We start from the raw sequence: 23,138 nt of genomic DNA on the forward strand, positions 1-23,138 counted from the left end.
CCCCTGCTTGTGCTTGTGCACTCTCTCTCTCAAATGAATAAATAAAATCTTAAAAAAACAAAAAAAGCACAACAAAACCTAGCTCTAATTGGTAACAAAAAGACAAATAACCAAAAATGGGCAAGACAGTTGAACAGGCACTTTGTGAAAGAAGATACATGACAGCAATATGAAAGGAAAACTCACTCAACATCATTCGTCACTAAGGAAATGCAAGTCAGAGCAACAGTGAGACCCTGCTGTGCACTCACACTGTAGGGACGTCCTCGGCAGGGACACTGTTCACCTGGAACACACAGGGCCTGTGGTGGGAGCACCAGATGGTACAGTTTGGAAACATGTTTGGCAATTTCTCGAAGAAGTTACATGTACATCAACTCTGTGTCCCAAATTCTACCTCCAGGGATTTATCTAAGAGAAAGAGTATGTATGTATAAAACGCCTTGTGTGAGTGTGTTCACAGAAGCTTTATTCCCGGTGCCCACCATCAGGAGAGGGTGTAGGCAAAGCAGCAGACCTCTGATAGGCAGTGACAGTCATGCTGAGTGAAGGATGCCAGACAGAATACAGTACACAGCCTATGACTCAGATTATAGGACATTCTGGAACAACTCAAACCTACAACAATAAATATCAGGTAGCGTCAGGGGTCAGTATGGACAGGGTCTCAGGCTGGTTTCTGGGGAGATGGGCATGTCTGCTGGCACATGTGGGCTCCCTGAGGGTTCCTGTTTGCAAACAGATGCACCACTGTGTGTAAATGACACCTGAGGAAAACCTTCCTTAAATATGCATATTTCCGGTAATGGTTGGGTGATGGCATGTGACAGACCAGTGGTTTTAGTTTTAAAGTTGGGGATCTGACGTCTACACTACTTTCATTCCCTCACCTCTTCAGCAGTGTGTACCCCAGCACCCACTGTGTTCCAGGCCCCGTTCTGGCCCGTGAGAGACAACTGGCCTTCCCAGGAATGAGCAAGGACCCGCTTTCTTCCCCGGACCCCCCTCTGCTGGGCTCATTCACACAGAGCTTTTGCAAGGACTGTGGCTTTGCCCCTAGGGGGTCTTTGTAAAGATGCTTGAATTTTCCCGAAGACCCACCACTCAGACTCCAGAAAGGGTCAGAGACCAAGGCTTGAATTCCACCAGGTGTAAATGCAAAACAATAGATCTTGATGAGTGAGCATTCTGGAAGAGAGATAAGAGAAGTAAATGTAATAACACATTTATGCAAAGGAGAAACTAAATAGGGAGTACTTATCTACCCCAAATATTCAAACACCGTTTAAGCTTCTTAAATGATGGTGCTGGCGTTCCCCTCCTTGCTCGGATGCTGCTGCAGTGTGCGCACAGGCTTCTCCCACGGGTCTTGTCCTTCAGTTTAGTGTGTTCACAAAGGGGGCTGAACAGACGTGTTTGTACCAGTCTTTTCTCCTCCGTCCCAGCAGTGCCTCGGGTGGAACGTGCACCTTCTGTCCCCTTGTTCTCAGAGACCCCACTCTCCTGCCTGCCCGTGGAACCCTGCTTCCATCCCCGAGCCGTCCTCTGTGTGACAGCTTCAACCCCGACGCTAAGGGCCTGGCCGGGTGACCTCCCGGCAGGAGACAGTGGGCGCGGGTCACACGGCATCACCTCCTTGCCATGCGTGTGCGGTGTCAGGTGGCCTCAAGGCCCTGGGTTCCCATCCACTGCCTCGCGTCAGAGAAGAGCACCATCACTGCGGGCTTTTCTTTGGTCCCAACAGATTCAAAAGCTAGGAGGTTTCTCAGGAATTTTCCTGGAGTTTGTGCCGAATCTTTGTATCTATTTTTCTTCCTATCAGAGGCAGAAACACTTGAAATCAACTTCCTGGGAGTGAGAGACAGGAATGATGACTTTTACTTCATGGCAGCTGATGAACTCAGGCAGTGGCCATCTGCATAGGACACGGTAAAGCTGGACCTTTAACCTGCGTGGGGCCACGGTGCACAGGACAAGCCTCACAGACTGCGCTAACTCTGGAAGCCATGTCGGCCTCCAGCACAATTCAAGCTGTGGGCAAATCATTTGACTACATATACGACTCATGTTTTAATTCTTATCTCAAGCTAACGGTAATTTCTGTGTTGGTTGTGAACCATAAGGAAACAGAAAAAGTGAAGAAATCTTGGAAAAGAAGTGTGTGCTCGCTGGGATTTTGCTGCAAAATGAACTGTCCTGCACCCGTTGGCTGCAGGCTCACAGGGCAGAGCTGGGCCATGTCTCCTCACATGGGACCTGCGGCTGCCTGCCTCAGCCCTTCCCGTGGCAGAGGGTGATTGTGCGTGGTGCAGGCACTCTGCAAGCCACCTGCAGCCTCTGTGAACGCTGCGTCTCTCATATTCCAACGTAAATCTGGGACCACGCACAAATCAGCAAATGGGGTGAGGTGGGTGGTCCTGTGTCGGAGGGCCCACTGCATGGGAGCACAGGAGGGTGACTGCAGGAGCCATGGCACATCCCCACATGCTAGAGTGCTGTCTCAGGGGGTGTGCAGGGCCCGTGGCTAGCACTGTGCACTCATGTTTGTTAGGAGGGGTAGCTCTCAACTGTTCTTAGCACAGTCCTTTTAAGAAGTAGACTTAGTTTAAATTCTGAAGCACTAATGGATGTTTTAGTTTGGACCCCTTGCTTTTGGATGATTTTTGGTGAGGGAAGTAAGTGAAAATCCAACCCAGAGACTTCCTTAATCCGTGAACAGGATTCCCTTGTAGGTGATCCACAGACATTACCCTTGTCATGACCTTGTCCGTTACCCCGGTGCCAGGTCCAGGCCTCCCACTTTCCTCCAGGAGAGGACGCTGGTCCTGCAGCATTTCCACGGCCCAGGTATGCTGCAGTTGGTCCAGAGTAGGGGCTGCAGGGGCTGACCTCTGACTCAGATTCCATTCTTGGCGGGAAGGCGCTCATCACGTGACTTAGTCGGGAGGGAGCCTCAATTCTCCTGCTTCTCACCTTGGGCAGTCACCTGTCCATTCCTATAGGAGGTCTCCAAAACCCCAGTGTCTGGTGCCATGTTTCTCACAGTCTCTTGGAAGTTGTGAAATGGCCTTATTTTGGTTATTCTGTTAAAATATATGCTACAAAAGCCTGACTTCGGAGGAATGATTTTGGACTACAGTCCTGCAGGTGGGGTAGTGATTTCTCACGGCCTTCTCAGACGCTGTGCTCCCTTACCTGGTCACCTGCTCCCAGCCTACTCCAACCCGCTTCTCAGGGAGGCCTGCGCCCTGCCCCCACTCGCCAGGCCTGGTTCTGGAAAATAATCCTGCTGTGTCTCTTCTGCAAGAACCCCACCCTCAACATGTAAATTCCCCCTTGACACTTCCCCTCCCACGGACCCCTCACTGTTCATCAGCGGGAATTGTCATGTTGGTGAACATTTATAATACTAACATTTGTATATCTGTGTTTAAAAACCACTCCAGAATTCACACCTGTTAAAATTATAGTTGACACCATCTGTATGGCTCTCTTTCTATTCTGCGTGAGTACAGAAATTGTTAGCTGGGTGACCAGACCTTACCCTTCCTGCTGTGCCCCGCGCTGCTGCCTCTCCCCGCAGGGATGCCTCGGGCCATGGTTTTCTTCTGGGCAGCAAGGTTGTTTCTCAATGGGCATGTATAAAATACTTAGCTGATCCTGTGAAGGGACACACACTGAGGAAATGGCAACAACACTGGTCCAGAAGATGATTAAATCAAAAAGACTTTTACTGCAGATGACTCTGAGTGTTGACATCAGAAGCTGCCGAGGGGCACCTGGGGGGCTCAGTCGTTAAGCGTCTGCCTTCGGCTCAGGTCATGATCCCAGCGTCCTGTGATCGAGCCCCGCATCGGGCTCCCTGCTCTGCAGGAAGCCTGCTTCTCCCTCTCCCGCTCCCCCTGCTTGTGTTCCCTCTCTCGCTGTCTCTCTGTCTCTGTCAAATAAATAAATAAAACCTTTAAAAAAATAAATTAAAAAAAAGAAGCTGCCGAGAGCCCCAGCTAGAATTCCCCGTGGAAACTGCACACGACCTGTCCTGATGACAGCGCCAACACCCATGGCAGCATTTGAAACAGGTGTGATGGTTGGAAACCCCACCTGCTCCGTCCACTGGCCCACAGGTGCAGCCAAGGGGGTACAGAACAATCCAGAGATTGTTCTGGAAATCCCAAGACTCGAGCAAAGCAGTTTTAATCACAGAGGGAAGCTCTTCATGTCAAAAAGAAAAAAAAAAAGAAGAAAATCCTGTAGATCTAATTCCACACCACAGGTGTTATCTAAATGACATATTAGTAAAACCCAAGCCATTCCTGGTCTCTCTGTTTTAACTTTAGAGAAGAAAAAGAATCTGAGCATACTCTGAAATTTCTTACTACAGTGCCTGGGCACTCAAAAAAAAAAAAAAAGGATTAAAAACAAGACTCTGGGGGCTCCTGGGTGGCTCAGTTGTTAAGCGTCTGCCTTCAGCTCAGGTCATGATTCTGGGGTCCTGGGATTGAGCCCTGCATCCGGCTTTCACTGTGTCTCTTTCCATCAAATAAATAAATAAAATCTTAAAAAGAAAAAATCAAGACTCTGTGAAAGAGTCTTACTTTGCAGATTTGTTTAGAATAGTATTATCTTCCGAAAATTGTTTAGTTAAATGACATGTCTGAGGACCAAAGTGCACATAATTGGGAACATATTCACGTGTAATGACAAAGTTCACAAATTTAAAGCAAAAATCCAACTTTGGACAACTGATGTGAAAGATGGCTTTCTCGTCATGTGTTGTCAGTGCGATAATTTAAATCCTGAAGAACAAAATCAGCAGAGAACATGCATGTTCTCGTGAGAGGGTTTCAGTATTTCGAAACATGCGTTTAGTAGTCCCACTGACTTAGACATCCTTTTGCATTATCCTAATATCGACCTGTGTCAATGAGAGAAAATAAAACATTAGGTTCATAGAATGATCACCCATTTGAGATCCATTTTAATGAGGTCAGTTTTTCCGATTTTGTTTAATGACAAGACAGCCCGTCAGCGGGAGGAAGAAGGGAGAGCTACTCTGTGTAGGCGAGCAGACCGCTGTTTCTCAGCCCGCCATGACTCTCAGAACGATTCATTCAAAATGCCGAGTCAGGAGAGTCTTGTAGATAGTTTATTTATAAACCCTGATGCAGAAGAATGAATTTTGTAAGAAAATGCTAAAGTTTTCATTTAGAATTTGACAAGATTTTTATTGAAGTGTTGTTCAGACTCAGTATCTAACAATGTCCCTAATGTTTGGTTCCCCTGTTCTTTCATGGTTTTACTAATATAACTGCCTTCCCTTGTGGGCACTCCCACATGCTGTCCTGCGGTCTGCTTCCCTGAGGGCCATGGTGCGCACTCTTAGGAGGTCCTGGTGCAGCACCAGCCAGACGGGCTCCCGGCCACCCCCACCCCAGCCTTCAGGGCACTAGGGTTCCTCTGCCTGTTAACCACCCCACCCCCGGGGCCTCCTGTCCTGACCCCATCCGTAGCCTCCTGCCGGGTCGGGCCAGGCCTCCCCGCCCCATAGCCCCGAACTCCCCGGAAGCGAGGCTGTAGGCCGCGACCCGCGCATCCTCAGCTGCTGCCTTGAAGGGCCTGAGCTCAGCCCCCCCAGGAGGCCCCGTGGGCCCACCTCTCACACAGCGGGGGCTGCTGCTTTCTTTAAATAAACCACATCTCATTGTGAAAACAGATTCCGGGCAGCTCGGGTTGCAGAGGGAGCGGGCCCCACACTGCGGCCTCCCCTCCCTCCCGCCCCCACACGCGAGGACTGGGGCCTCATGGGGATCACCTGCTACCGCTGGATGGCGCGGCTGGGGGCTGGGAGCGCCTCAGCTCCAGCTACTGCTGCAGGCAGGCAGGCAGTTGGCTGCCAGACCTCTGCTGGGAGGGCGGGACGCGGGAGGCAGGTGCAGGCTCCGGCGCAAGCAGGGTGGCCGCCGGCTGCTCATTAACAATCCCTCCGGGCCTGTGACTGTAGGGGGGCGGGGCTGGTAGGAAGGCTCCGTGGTGATGACTAGTCTTGTTTTTATGTTTCCCTTTGGAATAACATCTAACGTTGTTGCAGTGATGCTGGGGGATGGGCACCATCTAAAACCCTGCCGTCGGTGTGTTAACTCATTCTGTCCCCCCAGCTGTGTATAGTGCGGTGGCCGTAATCAGGCCCGGCTTACAGCTGTGGACGCTGAGGCTGAGGAAGGGGCTTGCGGCCCACGCTTGCCACCACCACACGGCAGGGGGCCGTCCCTGGTAGGCGTCGGTGGGGCAGGACACGGGGGCCCATGGGCTGGGTGCTCACCGCCCCCTCCTCTCCCGTTGGGAGCACAGGCTCCTTGCTGAGCCTGAGCCTCTAGGAAGTAGCTGTGGCCCCGTGGCTGCACGTGGCCACAGACGTGATGGAAGAAATGAATGCTCTCGGCTGGCTTCTGAGGCCCCGGCACACAACTCCACGTGCCTTCCCTCCTGCAGCTTGAATTAGGGGCCCTGGTTCAGGACCCTACGGTGTGGGGCAAACATCCTGCAAAACTGTGCCCTGAAGGTCCTCAGGAGCAGAGCCTGCCGACCACGCCTGAGCGCCACGGCAGTGTCCCAGCACCACCTGCGGACGTGCGAGAAATGCAGAGGTTGCCCCCAGGCCCACTGAATCAGAAATTGGGGGCGGGTTCCAGAAATCTGTGTTTTAACAAGTGCTCTGCTTGTTGACGTGACCCTGCTGCTGGCAGACGTTCCAGAGCCCCTGCTTGGGGGAAGTTATGGGGCCTGTATAATAGGGTTTACGTTGTGCTTTAACAAAGTATGAGAGAGAGGGGAGCCCAGGAAGGAATTTGCCAAATGGAAATGACAGAAAATAGAAAGAGTCCAATAATGTGCAGTCTTGAAATATTAGAAAACCTCATTGCTTCTAGATTCCAAACAATCAGAAACAAAATTCGAAATGACTTCCAATGACCAAGAAAGAGGTCTCTGGAGGGAAAGACTCAGGCTGGTTGTGGAGGTGAGTTATGTGCTCATTTGGTGTGTGATGAGGGAGGGAGGGACGCGTGCGACAAAGTGAGGGCCGTCTTCGTGCTGGAGGGGATCCAGGAAGCCGTCTGGAGCACTCCCCACGGTTAGCTGGAAGCAGCTCAGTCTTCAAGCGATCCTGCTGCCAAGTACCCCAAAGCCTGGACTGCCTTTGACCACTAAAACCCTAAAACTACCCCGGCCACAGACGCACTGGCGGGCAGAGGGTTGAGGAAGACTCTTGGCAGAGTGGCCCCGGGGCGGGGTCCTGGAGGACAGGAAGTTGCTCTCGACGGTGGCCGCAGGGCCCGTGAGGGACCTTGGCCCTCTGCGCACAGGGGCAGGGTTTTATCATGTCTCTGGGCGAGCGGCGCTGTCTCGTATCTCTCTCCCAGCGAGAGCTTTACGGTGAGGGGCCTGTGTCTGCCTCGCACCACTTGGACAGCACGCACGTCCCTCCCTGTCTGGCCGGGTAGCAAGGCCCAAGGATGATGAGTGGTCGTCCTCTGCTGGGAAGAGATGCACGTCTGACCGGGACGAGAGGACGAACGCTGGTCTGCCCGGCGGCGGGACCCGCAAGGGGCTGAGCCAGAGGAAGCCCAGGAGAGGCCCCAGACCGGCTCCGGGATCCTGGTGCTAAGGGAGCCACACACTGGCTTCTCTGCCCTCCTTGTCCGTAGAGGTGCCTGGCAGTTGGCCTGAGCAGGGGGCATCCGGCGGGGGGGACTGGGCCTCACAGAGTCCAGCCCTCCCTCGGGGGTCCTGGCGGGGGGGACTGGCGAGCTGATGGGCACCGGCAGGGAGACCCGGTGAGCTCGGCATTGGGGACCCAGGTGGTGGTGGTGCCACAGTGGGGAGCAGAGGGGAGGAACAGACCGCCCGCCCGGAGGGAGAGGGGGAGAACTCCAGCTGGTCAGTCCCGTCTCAGGGACTCACTTTAGACCAGGAGACAACGATTGTCCTCAACTGGGGAGCACACATGGGAGCTCAGGGGTCCAAGAGCTAAACTGAGTTAGATGGACACACACTTACTGTCTACACAGGTGCCCCTCCTGCAATGCTCTGTTCTCTGACTTTCCCGAATGGGCAAGGTGGCTGTGCTTGCTTCAGTTTTCCAGGTGACCCAAGGGCCACAGGTGCTAAGTACCTTAGAGGTCCAACCTGAGCCAGGGTCACTTCACAGCTAGCACTCACTGCAATCTGCTCCTCCCTTCTTTGAAAATGTAAATGCCCTGGACAGGGAAGGCTTCAGGCTTGCTCGATGGCACAATCAGAAGGTCCTGGGAAAGGGCACAAGGGGAGGACCTGGGGAGCAGACTCAGGTGTGGTGAAGACCTGAGTCTGGGGATGAGGCTCAGGAAAGATACACAGGTGTGTGAGCGTGCGTGGGTGTGAACTTGCATGGGTGTGAGTTTGCTTGAGCATGTAAGCCTGCACGGGTGTGAACTTGCACTAGTGTGTGAGTTTGCATGAGTGTGTGAGCTTGCATGGGTGTGTGAGCTTGCACAGGTGTGCACACATGCATGGTTGTGGGAGACTGGGACTCTCCTTCTGAGCAACAACAGGACTTACTTGCGCCGCTTCGCCGTCCACACAGTTCCACGTGACAGCTGGTTTGCCACAGGAACTCGCCCACATTAACCTGCAGGGGACAAAGGTACGCTTGCGCTCTGCTGGAGTACCCGACCCCTCCTCCCTCCTTCTCTCTTCAGAGAGCCCAGAGGACTGTAGGAATTTCACTCCTGGCTCAAGACCTTGGCCCCGCAGGACCACTCAGAGCCTTCACTCCTTGTTTCTGCAGGCCCCCCTGCGCCCGTATTGGTGGGCTGGCGGCCGGTCTCCCTGTGTGCCGCTGTTGTACTTCAGGAAACTGGTTCTCTTGTGGAGCGGCCCCACGAGCGCTTAGGGGTGATGAGCCTCACCCCTGTGCAAGGACACTGCAGCAGGTGACCCATGTCAGCCCCTGTGACCCTCTCAAGTGACTCAGGGAGAAACAGGAAGAGCAGGAAGCGCCAGGAAGCCAGTCACATGGAGGCGTGCCATCTTTTTGAACCATCAGACATGATAGACACACCGTACTGAGATGATCTCACGGTCTTCCTCGTGTCTCCTGGAAATCGGTAAACCTTCCAGCAGACTGCACCTCGGGATGCACACGTGTCCCTTGGGAACTGCTTGCAAGCCTGCAGACCCTGTCGCTTCTGCAGGGTCCCCGAGCCGGACAAGCTCCAGCAGTTCCGCCGACCGATCTCAAGTCCTGTGCCCGGGCTCTCGTCCTCCGCGACCGAGGAACGCAGCACTCACTACCCTGCTGGGAGGTTGGCTTTCTTACAGTCAACCCTCCTTTCTCAGTCCCATGGCCCTCCTGCAGCGAGAGGGACGGGGTCCCTGCCTGCCGGTCTGATGGGGAAGCCACGGTGTGAGTGGGGTTTCCAAAGTGTTTTTCTTCCGGTGTCAGAGTCTGGCAGGGGTGGGGAGGGAGGCTGCCCCTGGGGCCTGGAGAGCGCTCTCCCCGTGGGTGGAAGGACCCCACAAATCCAAAGTCTTTTGTCCTAAACAGAAGTGAGAAGATGGGAATTTTTAAATTTCTGAACAAAGGTAACAGACTTGTGCTCCTTCACTGAATGTGTCCATTTACTGGGCAAACCAGGTTCGGGCCAGCCCTGGAGCTCCTGGTCTTCGCCTGAATATTCTACAGCCACCCCACTGGCCAGGACGAGACGACCCTGCTGCCTGTGCCCATGGGCCTCCCTGTGAGTCCTTCTCTGGCTTCACAAGTCCCAGGACCGCGACCAGGACAGTCGCTTGTCTCCTCAGCCACTCTTCCTCCTTTTGCCAAAGAATCATTTCCCAGTGGGAGGGAGTCGCTGTGAGCACTGAGACAGAGCATCCCAGTGCACTTAGTAGGGCAGCCAGTGCGCAGTGGGCACTCCTGGGCAGCCAGGGTCATCATCCTTCTGTTTTCCTTGAAGTTTGCTCCCCCCTTGCCGTCCACCCATCTTGCTCTCCAACAGGCTCTTCTTGCACCTTCGGCTCTCCCTGCCGCAGTCATACACCTTTTCATGTTCATATTCTTGGGGTGTGTGTCCTGGGGCTCCAGAGCGTGCCCTGCTCCCTAGGTGGGTCGCCCCTTTCATGGGTTCGGCCACTTTCAGTAGCTGTCAGCTGCGAATCACTTTCTCTCTTGCTGGACCCTCCGGGCCGGTGGACTGTTCAAGCACATCACACTGCACAGCTTCAGACTTAGCTCGTCTCAGCACGGATCTGACTCGTCTCCCCCGCTCCCTGAGTCAGCGGGTGGTACTGGTGTCCGGAAGAAGCAGACTTGTGGTCGGCCCCACACCGTGCTTACCTCCCACACCAGCTCCGTTCCAGCCCCATGAGCCTGCAAGAGCCTTTCTAGAAACTTCCTTATCTGTCTCTCGGTGAGCACAGCCGACTTGCTTCCAGCCTCCCTGTTTCCAAGTCTGGTCTCTCTCCCTGTGGCTGCACCGTGCCGAGTGGAATGAGTACTGTGGCCTGAGGACGTTCAGTAAATGTGCTCACTTGCTGCGGGGCCTCATCTGGTGCCCTCGCGGGAGGACTGGTCTTCCTCACGCGGCTGGGCAAGGTTTGCTGAGTGTGTGTCAGGGTAAAGCCACAGGGGAAGGGCCCCTGCGGCTGCGTGTGTCTGGGAGACGTGGCACATCTCTCGTCATGGAGCTCCGTAACGTGTGGTGACGTCGGGAACACGTTACGCAGCAAGGGAGGCTATTCTATACACAGTTCCCCAAATATTTGGGCCACTGATTCGTCTTTTCCTGGAAACATCTGTTACTATCCTCATGGACAGCTGTGGCATGCACTTGGGGAACACGTGGATGGTAAGGAAAGGTAATGTGTAGAAAGTATTCAGAACCGTGTTAAAGTTCCATTTCCCACACACACCTCTAGACCTTCCCCAGCGGCTGGACTTGTGTTTCCGGGCTTGTTTGCATTTGATTCGTCCCTGTGCGCCCACTCAGGGGAGAGTGCAAAAGATATCAGAGAAGACAAAGAATAGAGCGAGAGAGAGGCCTCGTCCGCCCGCGCTCTGCTGGAGAAGGGCTGGAGGTTTCCACGCTAAAAGTTAAAAAAATAAAATAAAAGTTGCTATGCTCTCTGAATGACTTTATATTTTTCCCCTAAGATTTTCCTGAGATGATGATTCACTCTCCTACTTTGTGGCAGCAGAGATTTAAAGCAGGGGTTAGACCTCTGGCATTTCGGAAAATGTCTAGGTTGCTTCCCTGGGGCGTGTGCTGGGCTGGGTCTTCGGCACCCCGCAAGCCTACCGTAAGCAGCCTGAGTCCTTGGCTCCATGTGCCTGGCCCGGGTTCATCAGAAATGTGCAGTTTGCTGGAGCAATCAGGCCCGTTTCCCTGCATTTGTGCAGAGGAAGGAGACCATGTGGGTGTTGGTGGGGGGGTGGCAGGGGGGAGGCGGTGGGGCGTGGGGGGTGGGGGGCGTTTTCTTGGCCACAGGACCCCCTAGGGGAGGAGGTGGTGGGATGCAGACAGAAGTGAGTTCAACACTAGGCTGTGGGATGTGGTATCCGCAGACGCCGGGACACGGGGAGGGGGGCTGGATACATAACTCCCGTATGCGGGGCACACTCATGTGCCTTTTCTTGTGCGACAGTTTCCCGAACAGCTGAAGGGATCTCCAAAGGGAGCAGGAAGACCCAGGGTCTTTGGAGCAGGGCGGCTGGAGGGTGTGGGATGGACAGCATTCCATGGCCCAGACTTCCAGAAAGTGACGCCATGCGCAACGGCCCCGGGCATCCTGAGTGACCTCTGAGTGTGGAACTCAAAAGGAGGACACGTGGTCCCTGCCTGGGTTGATGCTGAAACAGAAGAATGGCGTTGCTTGAAGCGTGCAGGGCGAGGTGCTGAGCGGGCTCCGGGCCGCGTGCGGGAGGGCAGGCTGCTGCAGGGGCAGAGGGGGAGTGGACACAGGTGCAGGACCTGGGCACGCTGGGCTGTCCACACAGGAAGTGACCATGGGGTCATCGTCCTGAGTGGAAGGTCGCACGGGATGAAGGGAGCCTGCTCTGCACATGGATGGGGAGGAGGGCGCGCGCCGCCCTTTACCACCTAGCGCCTCAGAAGAGGACCTGGCAATGATGAGGGTTCAGTTGGATGCCACATCAGTGGATGCTCTGACCCAGCCCTGTTTTGCGACCGGGTCACCACCCCTTTCACCCAAACCCATCCACTGGGCTCCCTCAGAGGCTCACCCCTCGCGCCCTCCCGCATCGTGTCCAGCCCCCCGGCTGCGTCCGTCCCTGGAGCAGCTCCTGTGCTCAGCACCTGTAGCTGCTTAGCATCAACAAAGCCCCGCTCACTGGGAGGTCGGCGCCACCATTCCTGTTTACCTGCTGGAGAACATCCACGCACCCAGAGAACACGCACCCAGAGAACACGCACCCAGGGAACGTCCACGCACCCAGAGAACACGTACCCGGGGACCATCCACGCACCCGGGGACTGTCCACGCACCTGGAGAACAAGTACCCGGGGACCACCCACGTACCTGGGGATGGCCCATGCACCCGGGGACTGTCCATGCACCTGGAGAACATGCACCGAGGGAACGTCCATGCACCCAGGGAGTGTCCATACACCTGGAGACCATCCACACACGCGGGGACTGTCCACGTACCCAGAGAACACATACCCAGGGACCGTCCACGCACCCGGAGAATGCCCACGTACCCGGGGACTGTCCGTGCACCTGGAGAACATGCACCGAGGGAACGTCCATGCACCTGGAGACCATCCACACACCCTGGGAACGTTCACGCACCCCAGGAACGTCCACGTACCTGGGGAACATCCATGCACCCAGAGAACGTGAACCCGGGCAATGTCCACGCACCTGGAGACTGTCCACACAGCCTGGGAACGTCCACACACCCAGAGAACACGCACCCGGGGACCGTCCATGCACCTGGGATCGTCCATGCACCCGGGACCGTCCACACACCTGACAGAGAAGCACAGCATGGACTCCTGGACCCTGGCACACTACGATCGCAAGAGGCCATGTGCACGGGGCGGACTCGAGGACGTTTCCCAGGCGGCTGTATGCCAGTCACACGCAGGGAGACCGCCCACGAGGCAAAGCCCCTTCCTGCAGCGGCAGCTGGGCATGTTCTCGTGTGGCGGGTTGGCAGCCGCGCTGTCTCCAGAGCCCTCCACTGTGGTCTCAGGAAACGGACCCAGGCCCTCCCACGCAGCAGAGTACAGTGGATTCTGGGGCCAATACCAGTGTCTCCTCCTTGTATTTTGCCAGAAAAATCTCAATTGCTGGGAAAAACTTCTTTTTTGCTGTGATGGATTTTTTTCCCCAAGATGAAGTTAGTGATGAAACTGGCTAATTTGCATATTTGCTGGAAGTAAATATTGAGCCAAATTTTTTTCACTGGGTTCTCTTTGACAACTTTGTAAAAGACTCCACTGAAAGGAGCCGATACTTCTTCCATATGATTACAGAAAGCTTCAATATTATTCAAAAAGCTGTGCCCTCCTCCATCACTTTGGAGTCTCAGGTATGAATGAACTCTTCAAGAAGTCCTGTCCCCCTGGCTCAGCTCAGAGGCCCTTCTGCTCAAACCGGGTGCCGCTGGTCTGTGGAGCAGCCCCCAGGGGTCAGCCCTGGCCAGCCCCCCCACCCCAAAAGGCGTTTTCCACAACGACCCCTTCTACCCAGCCCTCGGATTTCGAGTCATTCATCTGCTTTTTGTTTTTCTAAGTTCAGAAGACTGCCTCTGTCTGAGGGCAGAACACTTTTTTAAAAAAGATTTTTTTTTTATTTTTTAGAGAAGGGGAGAGACTCTAGAGGGAGAGAATCTCAAGCAGACTCCTTCCTGAGTGTAGAGGCCGACGAGGGGGCTCGAGCCCACGACCCAGAGATCATGACCTGAGCTGAAACCAGGAGTTGGTCACTCAACCGTGGGAGCAGCCCAGGTGCCCCTGGGTCTGCTGATCACTTAGGGACCCGCCCCCCGCCCCCCAGCACCTGCGTTCCCACACGTTCTGTTGTCCCACGGCACCTGCCTCCCAGGTGTGTCTGCACGTCTGCTGGGCTGGTTGGCTTCAGGGTTATTATGGGCAGCGACCTTCACTCCCTCACCTGCAAGTCTTCGCAGCCGTCCCAAAGCTGTGCCCAGTCCTGCACGTTCTGTGCGGGAGCTGGTGTTCCACGCCCAAGAGAGCTCTCAGGCTGCGTCCTCGTGGACAGACACAACACACAAACCTGTATGGAAGTTTGGAGAAAAACAAAGAGGCTAAGGAGGTAGGAGTCCTGGGTCAGGGGTTAGTGTGACGGGGGGCAGCTTCACAGGACGGAGGTTTCAGGGACACCGGAGGAAATGAGAATCGGGCAGTTTGGGTGGCCACGGGCTCCCCCGAAGGGAAACAGATGCAAAGGTCCTGCGGCAGCATCAGGAGACAGCAGGATGGCCCCGGCCTGAGCAGAGTGAGGAGGAGGATGGGAGGGCTGACCTCAGAGGCCGTCTGTGTGTGGGGCTGGAAGGGCACCCTGTGATGAGGCCACAGGAGGCCACTGAGTGGACTTAAGGGACACACTTCTGACAAGTGATGGGTTTGACTTGGTTTTCCAAAGCTTTGCCCTGAGGCCAAAAAGGTGGTTTTACTAAAGCACAGAGACAGGACCCGTGGGCAGGAAGAGCTGCTGCCCCAGGGCTGTGAGGAGCGACTGATTATAGACTTTGGGGTTGGGGAGGTAAAGGCAAAGGGAAGTTTCCAAAAGGACTTTGATCTGCTAAAGAAGACTCACAGGATCCAGGAGGCCTGGCTCTTGTCAAGCTGAGGTGGTTTTTCCCTCTAACAAAGCATCAGCATGAGGACAGTTGGGAGTTTCCTGCAGGAATGTCACACAGATCCCACGGGAGGGCTGGGTGGAGGGGCTTGTCACCAGGGAGTCAGTCACAGAGAGGTTAGAGGGCACGGTCCCTAAGCCCCCCTCACTCTGGAGCCCACGTGCAAGGTCAGGTTTCCCACGCACCCTCAGGTTCGGAAATCCATGGGGAGGGCCACAGTGATGAGGGAGTAGAAGGCAAGCTGAGGGAAAGCACAAGTGGACACCTGCAGGTGGGGAACGCGGGACATTCCTCAGGCCCTCCTGGCCGCCTTAAAGCTAAGGGAAGGGAAAGCTAATGGTTCATTAATAGAGATCACAGTCCTGCAGGACAGGAGTCTCCATCAGTTTGCAAATGTCTTAGTGATTTACAAGAAAAATGCATTCTATGGACAGCCTAACTTCCAGAAGAAAACTCCCAACTGTCTTAATGTTAAGGCTTTACTGGTGGGAAAAACCACCTTGACAATGGCAAGGCCTCCAGGATCCCAGTAGGTCCTCTTTAGCATATGAAAGTTCTTTTGAAAACCTCCTTTTTGGGGCGCCTGGGGGGCTCAGTCGCTAAGCGGCTGCCTTCGGCTCAGGTCATGGTCCCAGGGTCCTGGGATCGAGCCCCACATCGGGCTCCCTGCTCAGCGGGAAGCCTGCTGCTCCCTCTCCCACTCCCCCTGGTTGTGTTCCCTCTCTCGCTGTCTCTCTCTCTCTGTCAAAGAAATAAAATCTTTAAAGAAAAAAAAAGAAAACCTCCCTTTTTCCTTCCTTCCCCCAACTCCCCACTATATGATTGGTCACCCCTCACAGCCCCTGGGCAGCAGCTCTTTCTGCCCACGTGTCCCGTCCTCACGCTTTAATAAAACCACTGTTTTGCACCAAAGACATCTCAAGAATTCTTTCTTGGCCATCGGCTCCAGACCCCACCGACATTCCAAAACTCCATCAATAGGACGCAGGGAAGTGGACCTACTGGCGGCCACAGTGTATTGCGGGGAAGGACACAGACGACACTGAGCTAAGGGACGGCGGGAACAGTGTGGAGTCCAGGGGAAGGGCCACGGTGGGGCCTCCAGTTCCCTCTCCTGAGGACTCCGGACCCTGCCCACGCCCCTGCACAACGACACACAAGTCAGCCGTGCTCGGCCTGGGGGCATGATAGACTGTCCATGTGGCTGACTTGCACCCAGGTCCGCGGCTCCTGGGGACCAGGCTCCACCCTGCATCCCACTGCTACCGCCCGGCCAGCCCAAGGCCCCAAACACAGGCTGCCTCCGAGGACGTGAGGATCCTGGTCTTCAGGCTGCGGGTCAGAGTCTCTGGCTCATCTGGCCACTGTGTTAATGAGCGACCAGCAGACCTCAGGGAGTGCCTCAGCTTTGACCTAAATGTATCTTCTTAGCCAGAGGAGGAATTATAAAGCATAAATAATATTTTGGCCTTTCTGGAAGAAAAATGAATTCTTATAGACGGACACCATGTCGTTGACTCTAATTGGAGAAGCATGTTAAGGAGGAAATGCGGTGAAAGGAGCCGTGGCTTGTCCTCTGTCGTCCTGCAGGCAGGACGGCAACTCTGGGGATCGCAGCAAAACGTTAACCATGTGTAATGCCAGAGAGGGTTAGATATTTACAGTCGGAATGCCACAGGAAGAGCTGGGGAAGACCCTGCACGTCCCCAGGAAAACACGCACACATCCTTGATGTAGGAAAGAACATCGGGGTGTGGAGCCGGCAGCCCAGAAGGAATTCTTGAGACGTCTTTGGTGCAAAGAGGTGGTCTTATGAAAGCACAGGGATAGAACCCGTGGGCAGGAGGAGCTGCGCTGGGGTCATGAGGAGTCGCCCATTATATACTTTCAAGTTGGGAGGGGGTTAGGAAAGCCTGTCTCCAAGGAATTTGGAAGCAAGGTTTCCAGGACCTTGAGGGGGCTAGCAGTTGTTGGGAAAGGTTATTTCTTACTGTCCAATAAAACCTGAGTCGTGAGACCCTTCAGATGTATATCAGTGACTCATATGCTGGGGGGGCGGTGGTGATTGCTATGTGTCTTGGGGGGTTGGAGATGAAGTTTCCAAAGGAATTTGTATATGTTAAAGTAGACTTACAGGGTCCTGGGGTCACGCTTAGATTGCCTTTGGCCCTTAGCAAAGTATTAACATCGAGGCAGCTGAGTCCCTAGAGGAAGGTCACTCTGCTGTTTTAAGGACTTGTCACTGGGCTGTAGGTACTGAGGAAATTTAATAATTTCTCTTGTGCCTTTGTCCCCACATCAATTCTCTGAACCTGGACACCTGAGCACCCGTGGCTCTTGGCTTCCGGGTCTCGCCCGAAGCCGTTCCCGCTGCCTGCGTGGGGCCAGAGGCTGTGGGGCCAGGCCCAGCCCTGCCCCCTGTGTGACTGTAGAGGCTAGTAACGCCCCCTAAAGTGCAACCTTGGGAGTGCACTTGCATCGCTGTCTGGAGGCTTCAGGGCAGTCCTGCTGCAGGCTCCCCTGGATGAAACAATCCTCATTCCTGGCTTGTTTCCTGCACTTCCAAGTATTACAAATCATGCTTGGGAAGTGATGGGATCAGTTTGTTTCTTAACCGTTGATTCTCAGGGCTGATAAATACAAATAGGTGCATCACCTTCAGACCCCCAAGGTTGGTCCCGCGAACCTTTCCTGCTGTTACTCTCGTAACGCCTGAAGATTCAACATATCCGTGACTTGGTTCCGTCATTTCTTACATGTTCTGAGCAGAGAACTGTTTCACACTGTTTTGTGTTTTCTCCCAGCTGCCCTGTTTTCACGTGGAATCAGGCACCATGTTCTCCTCCAGCAGCCTGGACCCCAGGCCTGAAGCAGTGCGCTTACCCCATGGTATAACACCAAGAACAATGCCTTATATTTACCTTTATTTCCCCCAGATATTTTACAGATGGTGGCCAAAAAAGTACAGGAACTCTCTGGAAGCAGAACCCAAGGTCAGTGTGGTCACATTTGAGCCAGAGACTAGAAGACCTGTTCCCACACCAGGAGACATTCACTGTTTCTCATGCAAAAATCACTTGAATTGCTTTCTTTATGCTTCATTTCCTTATAGGCTGAGTTAGATTAATACATAATTATACTCCTCTGGGGATTTGGGTTCTCTTTCAGGATCTTTCGTCACAGTTACATCTGTATCTAATAATTTATTTACACTTGAACATACAACTTTTAATTATCCTTTCCAGGGAGGAGAAATCCTGGGGCTTGAGCTACATCTGTAGTTTTTTTTTTTTTTTAAAGATTTTATTTATTTATTTGACAGAGAGAGATAGTGAGAGCGGGAACACAAGCAGGGGGAGAGGGAAAGGGAGAAGCAGGCTTCCCGCCGAGCAGGGAGCCCGATGCGGGGCTCAATCTCAGGACTCTGGGATCATGACCTGAGCCGAAGGCAGATGCTTAACGACTGAGCCACCAGGCGCCCTGTAATTTTTTTTTTCAATAATAAAAACCCACAACAACACTACAAAATGCCATTCAGTAGAGGCGGGTGAGATGGGGGCACATGAGTGTCTGATCCCACTTTGGGAGCCAGCTTCAGTAAGTGGCCAGGTTGGTATTCCTAACAGTACAGGTTTGGGCACAAAACTGAGAAGAGTTGGTGCCAACAGGCCGCGGAGTACGGCTCCTCCATGACGCATCCCTGGGACAGAGCTTATTTCACACTCGGTAGACCAGATGCCCTGCTGACTCCACACACCCTCTGTCTTCCTCGTTTCTGCATAGAAAACTCTCCTTCCAGGAGTTTCTAAACATTTTTTGTTATTTTAACTATATGTACACAAAAGGAAAAACAGGTTTAATTCGTGACTTTGTGTCAGACTGAAGAACATGGATTTTCAGTCACTTTACTGCATCCAATTTTAGTATCTTAATTTCCAAAATACCTTTTACGATCTTGAGACATAAACTCAACTTCAAATATTGTTCTTGGGAGGGCCCTTGCAGCCTGGGCCCCAGCTCTCTCGTGCTCTAACCACGGGTGACCCTCACGGTGGTGCTCAGCCGGTGCGGCAGGAAGCACCTTGGCCGAAACGGAGCCCAGGGCCTGGCGGTAAAGGAGCATTTAAACCAAGTCCGGGGGGGCATCCTGTGCAAGGCATGGCAGCTCTGGCGACCTTGAGGCCCCACGGCTTCGCAGCAGTGGGAGCTTCTCTTCTTGGTGTTTCCTCCTCGTGGGATTCGAAGCCTCCGAGCTGAGGCCAAGGAGGGTTGGTCCCGACGCTCCCCGCCCCCGACGTCTGTAACCAGCGGCCTGGGGAGGATGCACGGCATCGGCATTTCAGTGACCAACTCCACATGCAGCTTTTGACCCCTGACAGGCCCCGCCCACGTGCACAGGACCAGTTGCTCCCGATGACCCCCCAGTTCAGTAACCCCGCCCGCTTCTCTCCCGCGCTCAAGCCGGATCCCGGTGTCGCCGGGGTTTCTTTCTCCCTCGCACCTGTAAGTCAGGCCGTCTGCCGCGTGGTGGCGCTCCCGAAGCGCATCTCCAGTCTTGCACGCGCCCACGTGTGTCTGGTCTACACCACCCGCAGCCAGGGCCCTTTGCTCTCTCTGCTTTACTCCCGACGCCCACACTCGTGTGTGAAAGTAGCCAGAACAACGTGTGAAGAAATGTCAGGACAGTTCCACGGTGGACCAGACCATCTGCCGGATCCCCCCGACTTGTGCCCAGAACACGCTCTAGAGGCTGGGTTGGATGATGCACAAGCCGCGAGGATCCGCAGAGTGTGTGGGTGTCCCCAGTCGGAGCAGGCGGCAGCCAGGGCCAAACCCGGGGAGGGAGGGCGGGTGCAGGTGAGCCTCGCTTTGCTCTTGCGTTTCGCTCAGGAAATTTATAAATGGGACTCAGAGAAGAGAGCCGAGCAGGAGGCTGCGCGCCCTGGCTGGTTTGGGAGGACCCGAGCTGAGGCGGAAGGGTACTGACAAGGCCAGGGCTTGAGTGGGAAAGGAGAAGTGCACAAATTCCTGCCCGAAATTCTGTGTGCACCTTTCCCCTGAGCATTTGGGGAGTCCTGAGCACAAGAGACTTCCAGAAACAAGAGTAGAACAGGGCCCAGAATGTGAAGAGTGCAAGCAGTTCTGAGGCGCTGGGGAGCGAGGTCGGAGCCCAGGACCCGACAGAGGAAGGGCGGGTGGACACCCAGGGGTCCTCCAGGCTTCCCGAGGGGCTCTTCCTCAGGCTCCAGCCACAGCTGGAAATAGGCCAAGCCCTTCAAAAGGGGGTCAAGGTGATCTGACAGTGCCCTGTCTCCTTGCAAGGAGAAAAGTAAATCTGTTTCCGGAAGGGATGACACATGCCAGAACATCTATCATTCTCACACTGATGTCCAGCATTTAATTAAAAAGCACCAGGCACGCCAAAGCAAAACGGAGACCAAAATGATTGAAAGGCACATCATGGAAATGGAAACAAAGGAGACATTACAGGGGGACCTTAGAATAAGTTAGATCAAGGGTGCCTGGTGGCTCAGTTGGTTGAGCGTCTGACTCCTATCATGTACTTCATTTATTTCTGCTCTAATCTTTATTACCTCCTTCCTTCTGCTGAATTAGGGCTCAGTTCTTCTGTTTCTAGGTTTTTGAAGTGTACAGTTAGGCTACTTATTTGACATCTTTCTCCTCCCCTCCCCGCTATCTTTTTTTTTCTTAACATATATTGCATTATTTGTTTTAGAGGTAGAGATCTGTGATTCAACAGTCTTGCACAATTCACAGCGCTCACCATAGCACATACCCTCCCCAATGTCTATCACCCGGCCACCCCATCCCTCCCACCCCCCACCACTCCAGCAACCCTCAGTTTGTTTCCTGAGATTAAGAATTCCTCCTATCAGTGAGGTCATATGATACATGTGTTCCTCTGATTGACTTATTTCACTCAGCATAACACCCTCCAGTTCCATCCACGTCGTTGCAAATGGCAAGAGCTCATTCCTTTTGATGGCTGCATAATATTCCATTGTGTATATATACCACCTCTTCTTTATCCATTCATCTGTCGATGGACATCTTGGCTCTTTCCACAGTTTGGCTATTGTGGACAGTGCTGCTATAAACATTGGGGTACACGTACCCCTTCGGGTCCCTACATTGGTATCTTTGTGGTAAATACCCAGTAGTGCAATTGCTGGATCGAACGGTAGCTCTAATTTCAACTGTTTGAGGAACCTCCATACTGTTTTCCAGAGTGGCTGCACCAGCTTGCATTCCCACCAACAGTGTAGGAGGGTTCCCCTTTCTCCACAGCCCCGCCAACATCTGTTGTTCCCTGACTTGTTAATTTTAGCCATTCTGACCGGTGTGAGGTGGTATCTCATTGAGGTTTTGATTTGGATTTCCCTGATGCCGAGCGATGTGGAGCACTTTTTCATGTGTCTGTTGGACATTTGGATGTCTTCTTTGGAAAAATGTCTGTTCATGTCTTCTGCCCATTTCTTGATTGGATTATTTGTTCTTTGGGTGTTGCGTTTGATAAGTTCTTTATAGATTTTGGATACTAGCCCTTTATCTGATATGTCATTTGCAAATATTTTCTCCCATTCTGTCGGTTGTCTTTTGGTTTTGTGGACTGTTTCTTTTGCTGTGCAAAAGCTTTTTATCTTGATGAAATCCCAATAGTTCATTTTTGCCCTTGCTTCCCTTGCCTTTGGCGATGTTTCTAGGAGGAAGTTGCTGCGGCTGAGGTCGAAGAGGTTGCTGCCTGTGTTCTCCTTTAGGATTTGGATGGACTCCTGTCTCACGTTTAGGTCTTTCAACCATTTGGAGTCTATTTTTGTGTGTGGTGTAAGGAAATGGTCCAATATATTCTTCTGCATGTGCCTGTCCAGTTTTCCCAACACCATTTGTTGAAGAGACTGTCTTTTTGCCATTGGACATTCTTTCCTGCTTTGTCAAAGATGAGTTGACCATAGAGTTGAGGGTCCATTTCTGGGCTCTCTAGTCTGTTCCATTGATCTATGTGTCTGTTTTTGTGCCAGTACCAAACTGTCTTGATGATGACAGCTTTGTAATAGAGCTGGAAGTCCGGAATTGTGATTCTGCCGGCTTTGCCTTTCTTTTTCAACATTCCTCTGGCTATTCGGGGTCTCTTCTGGTTCCATACAAATTGTAGGATTATTTGTTCCATTTCTTTGAAAAAAGTGGGTGGTATTTTGATGGGGATTGCACTGAATCTGTAGATTGCTCTAGGTAGCACTGACATCTTCACAATGTTTGTTCTTCCAATCCATGAGCATGGAACATTTTTCCATTTTTTGTGTCTTCTTCAATTTCTTTCATGAGTATTTTATAGTTTTCTGAGTACAGGTCCTTTGCCACTTTGGTTAGATTTATTCCTAGTTATCTTATGGTTTTGGGTGCAATTGTAAATGGGATCGACTCCTTAATTTGTCTCTCTTCTGTCTTGTTGTTGGTGTATAGGAATGCCACTGATTTCTGTGCCTTGAGTTTATATCCTGCCACTTGACTGAATTTCTGCATGAGATCTAGCAGTTTTGGGGTGGAGTCTTTTGGGTTTTCCACATACAGTATCATATCATCTGCAAACAGTGAGAGTTTGACTTCCTCTTTGCCGATTTGGATGCCTTTGATTTCTTTTTGTTGTCTGATTGCTGTGACTAGGACTTCTAATACTATGTTGAATAGCAGTGGTGAGAGTGGACATCCCTGCCACGTTCCTGACCTTAGGCGGAAAGCTCTCAGCTTTTCCCCATTGAGAATGATATTCGCTGTAGGTTTTTCATAGATGGCTTTTATGATATTGAGGTATGTACCCTCTATGCCCATACTCTGAAGAGTTTTGATCAAGAAAGGATGCTGTACTTTGTCAAATGCTTTTTCTGCATCTTTTGAGAGGATCCTATGACTCTTGTTCTTTCTTTTGTTAATGTATTGTAACACGTTGATTGATTTGCGGATGTTGAACCAGCCTTGCAGCCCAGGGATAAATCCCACTTGGTCGTGGTGAATAATCCTTTTAATGTACTGTTGGATCCTATTGGCTAGTATTTTGGTGAGAATTTTTGCATCCATGTTCATCAAGGATATTGGTCTGTAATTCTCCTTTTTGATGGGGTCTTTGTCTGGTTTTGGGATCAAGGTAATGCTGGCCTCATAAAATGAGTTTGGAAGTTTTCCTTCCATATTTATTTTTTGGAACAGTTTCAGGAGAATAGGTATTAATTCTTCT

The 23,138-nt window shown here is 52.7% G+C and overlaps 1 protein-coding gene across 1 annotated transcript in view; it reads left to right on the forward strand.

Moving 5' to 3' along the window:
• Positions 1 to 3,738, forward strand: part of WDR27 (WD repeat domain 27) — a 156,871-nt gene extending 153,133 nt beyond the window's left edge. The window contains exon 26 of the mRNA XM_028103235.2: positions 1,823 to 3,738. Coding sequence (XP_027959036.1) covers positions 1,823 to 1,858 — 36 coding nt within the window. The 3' untranslated portion in view covers positions 1,859 to 3,738. The remainder of the gene's footprint in view (positions 1 to 1,822) is intronic.
• Positions 3,739 to 23,138: the final 19,400 nt, after the last annotated feature.

This window comes from Eumetopias jubatus, unplaced genomic scaffold (assembly GCF_037043125.1).
Source record: "Eumetopias jubatus isolate StellerSeaLion01/CBP00866 unplaced genomic scaffold, mEumJub1_p1.0 scaffold_6, whole genome shotgun sequence".
NCBI lineage: Eukaryota > Metazoa > Chordata > Mammalia > Carnivora > Otariidae > Eumetopias > Eumetopias jubatus.